Raw genomic sequence first — 10,919 nt, forward strand, 5'->3', positions numbered from 1 at the left:
CACCCTGGCCGGCCTGCCAAGAAGGGCAGGCTCTTGGGGAGACATGGGTGTGAGCGACTCCCGGTCCCACCAAGCCAGCTCACTCCGCCCCCTCATTCACTGGCCCAGAAGGGCAGGGATTTGCCCAAGGGCCCGCAGGAGTGACCCACCGGCCACTGGGAACCTGGGACTAGAGAGGGGGCATCCCCTGCAATCCAGAGGTCACTAGCACCCAGAGAGACTCCAGCAGGCACTTGGGGTCTGGCTACAAACTTTATTCAGTTACAAATAGCACCGAGCCCCTGGGGCTGCTCCAGTGGCAGGGGATCCTCCTCCTGGACCCCCAGAATCCCCTCTTGGCCACCTGTGTAGTGTCTGGGAGCTGGAACATGGCCCAAGGCCCCTCCTAGAAAACGGGCCAGCTGAGGATTTGGGCCCGGGCACCTCCTGGGCTGGGCCCAGGGCCAGCTGTGGTAGATGTGCAGGTAGCAAGCGGTGACCCCTCAGATGAGCACACTGGACACGGGGACCCGGGTGGAGCGGCCTCTCTGGGGCACCACGATGCGGTCATCAGCAGGCCCGGCCTCACGCAACAGACCTATCGGGGAGGGATCAGAGCCAGGGTTGGATGGACAGACAGACACAGGGCCAGGGAGGGGACAAACAGCCACTGGCAAATGGATGGGGCAGCACAGCCACACAGTGGGGCATCAGCTCGTGGGACAGGGAAACCCGAGGCCGAGGGAGAGGAGGGCTGCGGACTGAGGGCTGCCAGGGACACGGGGCTGGGTGGGCGGACGGATGGACAAGCAGACAGCATCATGAAGTTAGGCAAGGAGCTGTGGCAGACAGCGGGGAGGCCCGACCGACCCTGCACATGCAGCTGGGCCCGCCGGCGGTCGCCCTCAATGAAGATGGCAGCGCCCAGGAAGGCCGCGCCGCCCAGCGCCCCCATGAAGGCACACAGCATGAGCGAGAACTGCAGGGCCCGGAACTCAGACAAGAAGGAGGGGGGCCAGCCCTGGCGGAGGCGGTCGGAGATCTGCGGGTAGACAAGGAAAGAAAAGTCAGGAGAACGGAGAGGAAGCCTCTGAACTCCAGAAGAATGAAGAAGACTTAGGCCTGGACCTTACCGGTGGAAATCTGCCAAGACAAAATCGTGCCCACCCAGCTGAGCCTCTGAGGTGAAGGGTGTCTGGCAGAGGGGACTCAGATGCCTCACTAGGGTGAGACCCTCTAATCTGGCCTGTGCTCAGGCCACTGGCCACCAGCCGGTACTGGGAATGTGGGGTCCCCCGAGCCCCACCCCAGGCCCAGCCAAGGGGCCGTGCTCACCAAGCCAATCAGGTAGGGGCTCCCAGCGTCACCCAGCAGGTGGGACAGCACAATCTGAAAGGCTTCAGCGGTGGAGCGTCGTGTGGGGATCACCACGTACTGGGAGGAAAGAGGGGCAGGAGGCAGAGGGCGGGGACGGGGCCAAGCCTCAGCCTAGGCTGAGGTCAGGTGAACCCCAGCTCAGAGGTGTGGCTGGGGTGAAGGGCAGGGCAGGCCCGGGCTACAGGCCCACCTGGGGTTGGACTCTGAAGTCAGTCCAGGGCTGGGTTTTGAAGAAGGGGTGAAGGTCACAGTTCAAGGCAAGTGAGGTCCCCTGCCCCCACTCCCTGCTCCCATCAGCCTCTGGGGTAACCCTGGGCCACCTACTCACCAGCAGAATGTCAGCCACAATGGCCCAGTTCATGGACAGCAGTGTCTCTCCAATAAAAATGAAAATCTGGGGGATGGGAGGTAGGCGGTGAAGGAGGGGGAACAGGGGTGGGGCATTGGTGTCATCACAAGAAGAGCAAACACATGGAGGGTTCACTAGGTACCAGGCCCATCTATTAACTCATTTAACCCTCACAACACCCCCAGGAGACAGTTGCTACTATTATTCCCATTTTACAGAAGATGAAACTGAGCACAGAGAGGTTAAGTCACTTGCCCAATGTCACACAGCTAAGAATGGCCAGAGCTGAGATTCAAACCCAGGCATTCCCGCTCCAGAGTTGGCTCTGACCCTCGTCCTGCCCCAGTGCACCATTCCTCCACCCTGGACCCAGAACACCCCCTTAGACACCTGCTGGCTACTCACATAGGTGGCCACGATGCTACCACGGGCGCAGGCGAGGGACAGGAAGAGGAAGGGTGAAGAGCCCAGGAGGCCAGCAGCACAAACCAGCGGGTCAGCCCGTGGGTTGGAGCGGCGGAGTCGGCGGCTGATCTCCACGCCCAGGCCCACACCCAGGACCCCGGTGAGGCAGGTGATGAGCCCAAAGATGAGGCTGGGGGGAAGGGGAGGGGCAAGGGGGCTAGCCTCACCCCCATGGCCCAGAGAGGACGATCGTCCATCCCGGCCACCCTCACAACCCAGGTCTGTCCAGGCACAGCACCCCATGGTTCACAAGAGGAAGGCACCTATTCCCAGACTAGGAAACTGAGACTCTGGGAGAGGAAGTAGCTTGTGGAGTCAGGATTCACACTCTCCTTGCCTGAGTCTGAATCACAGACTCTCTCCACTTCATCCCCTGCCACCTGCAGGGCCACCCAGACCAGACCCCATCTGGGTACCTGTCAGAGGAAGAGCAGGAGTCTCCAGGAAGGCAGGGGGGGGTCTCCCCCAAGACCACACGGGAACGCAGCAAGAAAGCAGGAGCCCAAAGAGCCAGGGAGCCCGTGACAAAGGCCACAGCAGTGAAACCAAGGGAAGACAGGATGAAACTAGGACTGCAGACAATTAGGAGGAAGGAAGTTAGACTCCACTGAGGTATCGGTGTCAGAGACCTCTCTTCTCCCTCTCTGGCTTATTTTAATAGTCAGGGCACTGAGTCTGGAGGCTGTACTGGCTTCCAGGATCTGGGCCTGTAATTCAAGCAGCTGCCATAAGGGGGCAGTGGTGACAGAATTCCTGGCCTTAGGGTAGGGCCAGCTGACAGAAAACAGAGCAAAGACCGCACCCATGTAAATCTCAAACTAGACCTCAGGGCCTCCCTGGGGGCCTCAGATGTTGGGTTAGGATGGAACTGAACTCACTTTCTTGCCAGAGCCCTCAGATCTGCCCACCACGAGGTGGGGTTCAGGGGTGGTGAGTCTGAGTGGCGCTCCACAGCTCCCCTTGGTGGCTCCCGTACTACCAGGAACAGCAGCACAACAGCTAACACTCCTAGACCTGGTGTCACCTGGGGAAAGAGTGGGCTTCAAGAAAGGCACAGACGTGGAGACACTCAACCCTGGGGGCTGAGAGAAAGTGAGGGTGTATAAAAGCAACTCAGGCCCCAAGACCTCAAACACCCAGTGAGTGCCTGCTCAAGGAAGCTGAACCTGTGGTTGAGGGGAGGGGGTGACTGCCACTAGGAAGTGTTTCTGTTTCTGCAAGCCTAACTGCTCCCTCTTCAGCAACAGCACCCTAATTTTCTTTTGGGAAACCACTCCCCCCATTTCTCTCAACCCATGTGGTTCAAATAGGGTGGGGCTTGTAACCCAGACTTGGCCAAGAGTAATGTTAAACCTCCCAGGCCTCAGTGATTGAGTCAGTGCCAGCACGTGACCCACATTCATCTAATCAGACACCATCCAGGACTATTGCTCAAGGATCCGGGGCGCTGAAGTTTCTAAACAGGAAGATAAACATGTGGAGCTTTCACGTGCTTGAGAAGGAAGATAACAGAGGAAAGTAGAGCTGAGAAAAGGATGATCAAATTCCTGTGACACTGTGGGAGTCCTGCATCCAGCTTTACCTGAAGCTCACCCTGGGACTTTCCATTATGAGAGCCAATACAGTCCCATTTGGGGGCTTACAGTCGTACAATGGGCTTCCATCACCTGCAATCAAGAGTTTTACCCAGTACGTGGCTTCGCAGTGAGGGCAGCTAGGCTGCCTGGAGGCTTGGCAGAGTGAGCACTGCCTTCAAAAGTGGGTGTCTGACAGTAGAAAGGGGGAATCAGTGAGTGCACTGCTAACCTTTCCCCAGGCTGTGACCCGACTCACCCGCAGAGCCCAGTGCCAATCCCCGGCCACATCCTTCACTTTGGAGCCTGCAATGTAACCCAGACCACTGTGGGAAGGGGGTGGGGGAGGAGAAGAGACGGCTGGTCAGTCCCGTTCCAGGCAAGGCCCTTCTGCCTCCCCACCAGGCCCGAGGTCCACTCACCTGCCCACAGGGATGGCAAAGTAGAACACGCTGAGCATCCGACTCCGCTGGTCTGCCACGAAGAGGTCAGCGATGAGGGTGGGTGCGATGGTGGAGTAACTGGCCTCCCCTACCCCCACCAGGCCCCGGGTCAGGAGGAGCAGCCAGAATCGCTGGGGAACGAGATATGGGGCAGGTGGCACCCCGCCCTGCAGCCAGCCTTCCAGCCTCCCTCACCAGCCAGCTCTGAAGAGGTGGCAGGGATGGCAGGAGAGGCCTGGGTTTTAGAATCAAACCGACCTGAGCTTGAATCTTGGCTCCACTACTTACTAGCTGTGACTCTGAGAAAGCAACTTAACCTCTCTGAGCCTCAGTTTTCTTATCTGCAAAAGGGGGATAATAACAACTTGTTCACATACCTATTTTGAGAACTGGACAACAAAAGGTCTTTTCATTACCTTGCACCCAGTAGGTACGAAATAAATCTTTATCTCTATCTTGTCCAAGCCACCCAAGACACCCCAACAGTGAATAGTGATCTTAGGCGGGGGTCTGTTTGTCTACCAGAGACACCAAAGCTAAGAACAAGGCACGATCACCCAAGGAGAGTGTGTAGTGTCTGGGGCTGAGGAGACAGAGTCCCAGGGCAGAAAGTGAGAACAGACAGAGGTGATTTCAAAGGAGCAAAGAAGCAACAGCCAGGGAAGCAGGACGAAAACCAGAAGAGGGCATCACAGAAGTTAGAAGAGAGTTTTCAGAAGGAAGAAGTGGGTCAACAGAGCCAGAGGCTCCCAGGAGATCCAGCGAGAACAGGACTAGGAAGTAGGAGCTACAGCTACCAACTAAGAGGGCACTGTTGACTTTGGCAACGGAGGGACGGGGGCAGGTTCGCCAGCAGTGCTCAAGCAGGGAGTGGGAGGAGAGGAAGTGCAGGCAAAGTGAGAGTCTCGCCCTAGCTGCTCCTTCACCCAGACTGGAGCTTCCCTCTGCGGAAGTCTGACTAGGAAAAGGAAGACGGACAGAGGGCAGTCCTGGTAAGGTCTTTCCTGTGATAGAGAAATGTGTGTGTTTAGGTGTGCAGTGGAAGGAGGGGATGATGGACAGAAGAAGGTTCTGGAAGAAAAGGGCAGAGGATGGGGTGGGCAGATAACTCAGGCAAGCAGGGAACAGAAGACGGCATGGACCAAGGGAACCGCACAAGTTCCCCGGGCCCAGTCTGCAACGACTCCAAAGAGCAGCAGCAAAGACTGATGGGGGAGTCAGGGTGGGGGGAGGAGAGGGCAGGGGGGGAGGGCAGAAGCAGGAGCCAGTGTGGGACCTCACCTCTCTGGGGATGAAGGACGACCCCAGTGTCACCAGGGACCAGAAGGCAATGCCCCCGCACATGAGATACTTCCGATTGTACCTGTCACCCAGGTAGCCAAACACAGGTGCCAACACCATGTAACTGGAGATGAACACTGGGGGGAAGCAGAGAGTCACAGCCCAGCCCCAGTACCCCTACCCCACCCCCAAACCAGCTCAGGGAGGGCGAAGGGGCGCAGGAATAACACCCAACCCTGAAACTATCAGAGCTTCCTGCAAGCGGGAATGGGGGGAGGTAGTAGTTGTCCAGCTCCATCTCCAATGTTCTTCAAATCTTCCATTGTAGAATGGATGGCCCAGCTGACTCATCCCTTCCTCCATACCCTGGTCTGCAATGCACTTATCTGATCTAGCCTCTCCCTACCCCTCCAACTTCATGCTTATCCACTTTCCCTCTCTGTACCCCAATGGCCCAACTGCCAAGTTCAATACCACCTTAAGGCTTTGGGTACCTGCTGTCCTCTCTATCTGGAACTGTCTCTCCTCTCCCCTGAGCTCCACAACCTCAGCTCCTTCACCCTCAGCTCAGAAACCTTCCCAACCACCACATATCCAGTCTCTCTCTATCACAGCTACTCTGTCTTCTTTCACATAACAGTTATTTCTATAGAAAATTATCTCATTATTAGTTTAGGTTTTCAGGGACTGTTGCCCGCCTCATGCACAGCAAAATGTTGGCTCCAGGAAGACAAGGACTGTATTGGCCATGACTGTGTCTCCATCACTTAACACACTGCCGAGCACAAAACAGATGCTCAACAAACATGTGTTGAATGAAAACGTGAAGAGCGTTGCCGAGAAAGACCTGTTTTTTTTTGTTTTTTTGTTTTTGGCTGAGCCACGGGGCATGTGGGATCTTAGTTACCGGACCAGGGATTGAACCCCCGCCCCCTGCATTGGGAGCACAGAGTCTTAATCACTGGACTGCCAGGGAAGTCCCAGACCTATTTCTTCTCTAACTCAACAACTCTTTAGAGCTTTGCAGACCTGGACCTACGATCCCATTCTCATTCCATTAAACTTTGGCTTAAATAACTCCAGTTCCTTGGTGGTCTGGAGTGGAGCAAAGAACACTGCAAGACCTGGTTTCAAACTTCTCTTCTGCCTCGAACTTGTTGTGTGACCCTAGGCAAGTCTTAACTCCTCTCCAAGCCTCAGTTTCTTTATAAAAATGTAGATGATACTACCTACTTTCTCTATAAAACAAGAATAATAACTCCTTGGCTGATAAAGGATTAGAAGACAATGGGTGTAAAACGTCTTGCCAAATTCTTTGGATGTTATCAGTACTTCCTCCAGGGCCTGGCACATGGTAGGTGCTCAGAAATGAAGGAACGAGGGAAGGAAGGAAAATAGGACTTGGCCTTGGCTTTGCCTTTCTCATAAATCCCAAAGTTCCGAACAAGTAAAACTCACCTCTTCCCCTTCTAGACACCCTCTTCTGCCATTATTTACTGGGTGCCTACCATTTTCCAATACTGTACTATGCACTTCACAGGCATTATCTCATTTAATCCTCACATCAGCCCTATGAGGTGAGCCGGGGTTATTACTAGTTCCAGCTCACACACAAGGAAAGTGAGGCTTAGAGAGGTTGAGGGCCTTGCCTACCATCACATTAAGTGAAAAGCTGGTATATAAACCCAGGTCTGTCTTAACCGTTATACAAAACTGACTCCCTCTTTAAATGTCTTTAAATGTGGTGTCCTAATCGAACAGGACAGCCTCAGGGCAGAGCCATGGCCATCTCCTCCCCTAGCTCGGCCACCGGACCTCCCAAAAATAAGGCCCCAGGCATGCCAGCGTGTGGCCCCAACTGGGGTAGAACAGAAAGAAGAGGCGCTGTGTGCCCAGGAGGGGCCTCCACTCACCCGTCTGGATAAGGCCGGAGCTACTGTCTCCGATGTCGAAAAACTGCTCAATGTCCGGAAGGACGCCTGGAAAGGAGAAGACTCAGGATGGGCTGGCCGAGGCAGCCCCACCTTCGGGACCCCGCTCCCATCCCCCTTTCTAACTTTCTCCCAGAAGTCAGTACCAGCCACGGTGAAGCGGTCCATGTAGTTAAGGAGGTTGATGTAGCACAGCACGGCCACTATGAGAGCCGAACGGCCCGAAGACAAGCCCGTGATGCGCTGCAGTCCCTCCCGGTCTGGGACTTCGGGATCCTCGGACTTCGGGTTCCCCATGGACCCAGGCAACCCCGGGGTGCCGGGCGCAGGCCCGTCGTCCGTGTCATCCGCCTGGCTGAGGAAGGGCGCGGTGTCGGACCCGGACATGGTCTCGGGGGCCGCGCCCGCCCGCGCTACGGTCCCACCGACGATCCCACCTGCGAGGGGAGGAGGCTGGAGAAAGGAGAATGGAGGGAACCCAGGCGAGGGAGGTGCGCTCGGACACCGAGAGGAGCTTGCCCCGAAGCACAGAGCACGGGGGATGGAACCCGGGCTCTATCATGCGTCCCCGGCCCGGCAGACACACCGCGCGGAGGGACGAGTGGAACACCGGTGAGATCAGAGACAGGAACGGGTTGAGGAGAGTCCGATCCCCCGCCCCCTCCCGGTTGAGGCCACCCCTCACCCCGGGTAGGAGCCCACCGCATTCGCGGTTGGTCAGCCCCGGCGCCGCACCACCACCACCACCATGTTGTCTAAGATCCGGTCATGTGACACTGGAGCAGGGGCGGGGCGGTGGACGCCACTGTGGGCCAGCCCCTGACGCGACTACGGAGGCCGCGCGCGCCCCTGCGGGTTTGCCGACGTTCCCGCGTCACGTGACTGTGGCCGGTCGCCACGGTCGTCGGCTGCGTTCCCGCCGCGACAGCCGACTTAAAGGTGTCTGGGTGAACTGTTGCAATCCCTCCCACTCTGAATCTCGGCTTCCTTATCTGCGACGCTGCTTGGCAAACTTCTTACTGAACGAGATCAAAAGAGATAATGGAAACTTAAAAGATTCTGGAAATACAGTAGTACTGTAAATATCTCTAAACGTGCCAACAGAGTTGTGTTTTTTTAAATTTATTTATATGTATTTTTTGGCTGCGTTGGGTCTTCGTTGCTGCGCGCAGGCTTTCTCTAGTTGCAGCGAGCGGGGGGCCCTCTTCATTGCGGTGAGCGAGCTTCTCATTGCAGTGGCTTCTCTTGTTCAGGAGCACTGGCTCAGTAGTTGTGGCTCGCAAGCTCTAGAGCGCAGGCTCAGTAGTTGTGGCGCATGGGCTTAGTTGCTCCATGGCATGTGGGATCTTCCCAGACCAGGGATCGAACCCGTGTCCCCTGCATTGGCAGGCGGATTCTTAATCATTGTGCCACCAGGGCAGCCGTGTATGTTTAATTTTTAAAGAAACTGCCAAATTGTTTCTCAAAGTAGCTGTACTTTTTGCATTCCCACAAACATTCATATCATTTCCAGTACTTTATCAGGGTATTTATTTCTTTATTTAGGCCACGCCTTGCGGCATGCAGGATCTTAGTTCCCACCCAGGGATCAAACACATGCCCGCTGCAGTGGAAGTGCAGGGTCTTAACCACTGGACTGCCAGGGAAGTCCCAGTGCATTTATTTTTTTAAGCTATTCTAGTATAGTAGTATCTTAATGTGGTTTTAATTCTATATTCCATAATGACCAATGGTGTCATATACTTGTTGGCCATTCATATATCTTTTTTTTTAACATCTTTATTGGAGTATAATTGCTTTACAGTGTCGTGTTAGTTTCTGCTGTATAACAAACTGAATCAGCTATATGCATACGTATATCCCCATATGCCCTCCCTCTTGCATCTTCCTCCCACCCTCCTCATCCCCCCTCTAGGTGGTCGCAAAGCACCGAGCTGATCTCCCTGTGCTATGTATATATCTTCTTTTGTGAGATGTCTGTTCAAATCTTTTGCCCACTTAAAAAATTGTGTTTTTGTCTTACTGAGTTTTAAGAGTTCTTTATACATCTGGATAGAAGTCCTTTGTCAGATACATGCTTTGCAAATACTTCCTTCCAATCAGTGGCTTGTCTTTTCATTTCACAGGTGCACCTTTTGCATGCAAAAGCCCCTTCAGATAAGCTCTATGAGGTTAGGTAAATCTGCAGTTGCCTGACACCCAGCACAATGTCAGGCATATAGTAGCTGCTCAATAGTACTGAGGAAATTCAGTGACTACAATCTGAAATTCCTCTCCATCTCTTTCCTTTAGACCCTAAAGGGAGACCAGGCTTAAGGTTCTGACACGTGAAGTACTCCTGGGGCAATGCCAAGCAGGGCAGTGACTCAAGAGTTTCTGATAAGGCCTCTTGCGGGGGTCCCAAGACCATGAGACTGTAGAATTTCGGCAGAGGGACTTAAGAGGTCTGGTTGGAAGAGGGGTCTTGAAGCTGCCTTTTCAAAGAACTACACTAACTTTACCTAGAGTGTATGTTTATTAGCTGTAGCTTGGCGATTGGGGCAGCGAGGCACTCAGGAACCAAGCTGTTTTGGTGCCAGGGCTCTGTGGTCTTCGAGCCCCGTCCATGACTAGGAGTCTCCTTAGCCCCTGCCTGTTCCAAGTGAGACCATCAGAGGGCGCAAGTTGGAGGTGAGGAAAAACTGGCTCCAGACGCGGCCGGTGGGGTCTGGGGACACTTTCTTAAACGACTGCAGGGAAAGCTCAGCTGGGTTGGGGAATCCGAAAGGTAGGGACGGGGGCCACTGTTCACCATTCATTCATTCATCCAACACTTACTGAGCACGTATGAAGCCCCAACCGGACACCGTGGGGAAGAGAGTAAGAACTATCAGTTGGGATTTCCCTGATGGCGCAGTGGTTAAGAATCTGAGCCCTTGTCCGGGAAGATCCCACATGCCGCGGAGCAACTAAGCCCGTGCGCCACAACTACTGAGCCTGCGTGCCACAACTACTGAAGCCTATGTGCCTAGAGCCCGTGCTCCACAACAAGAGAAGCCACCGCAATGAGAAGCCTGTGCACAGCAACGAATAGTAGCCCCTGCTCGCCACAACTAGAGAAAGCCTGCACGCAGCAACGAAGACCCAATGCAGCCAAAAATAAATAAATTAAAAAAAATTAAACATACACTTCCCATATGACCCAGCAACTCCACTACTAGGTATCTATCAACAAAAAATGAAAACATATCCAAACAAAAGCCTGTATGTGAATGTCCATAGAAACATTATTCGTCATAGCCAAAAAAAAAAATGAAAAAAACCCATGTATCCATCGACAGGTGAATAGTATATTCATACAGTGGAACACTGCTCAATGATACATACAGTATGGGTAAATCTCATAAACATTGTGCTAAGTGAGAGACCCCAAACACAAAAGACTGCATACTGTATTATTCCATTCATATAAAATCCAGAAAAGGCAAAACTAATGTGAGAGAAAGCAAATTAGTGGTTGCCTGGGGCCAGGGGGAGGAGG

The 10,919-nt window shown here is 54.1% G+C and overlaps 1 protein-coding gene across 1 annotated transcript; it reads right to left on the reverse strand.

The window, feature by feature from the left end:
* Positions 1 to 239: 239 nt before the first annotated feature.
* Positions 240 to 7,801, reverse strand: SPNS1 (SPNS lysolipid transporter 1, lysophospholipid). The gene is made up of 12 exons (XM_079718655.1): positions 7,546 to 7,801; positions 7,382 to 7,447; positions 5,469 to 5,605; positions 4,167 to 4,318; positions 4,004 to 4,070; positions 3,049 to 3,194; positions 2,587 to 2,742; positions 2,111 to 2,300; positions 1,685 to 1,750; positions 1,315 to 1,413; positions 850 to 1,021; positions 240 to 577 (listed from the first exon to the last, which is right to left on the reverse strand). Exons 1-12 carry the CDS (start codon positions 7,784 to 7,786, stop codon positions 483 to 485), a joined length of 1,587 nt encoding a protein of 528 aa, XP_079574781.1. The 5' UTR covers positions 7,787 to 7,801; the 3' UTR covers positions 240 to 482.
* Positions 7,802 to 10,919: the final 3,118 nt, after the last annotated feature.

The sequence above is a fragment of the Hyperoodon ampullatus genome (assembly GCF_949752795.1).
Source record: "Hyperoodon ampullatus genome assembly, chromosome: 14".
NCBI lineage: Eukaryota > Metazoa > Chordata > Mammalia > Artiodactyla > Ziphiidae > Hyperoodon > Hyperoodon ampullatus.

Coding starts and splice junctions, on each gene's coding strand:
- SPNS1 (XM_079718655.1), bottom strand. CDS start 7,786: ATGTCCGGGTCCGACACCGCGCCCTTCCTCAGCCAGGCGGATGACACG. Junction 4,071..4,166: donor TTTGCCATCCCTGTGGGCAG/GTGAGTGGACCT, acceptor CCCTTCCCACAG/TGGTCTGGGTTACATTGCAG. Junction 2,743..3,048: donor CTGAGGGCTCTGGCAAGAAA/GTGAGTTCAGTT, acceptor AATTGTCTGCAG/TCCTAGTTTCATCCTGTCTT.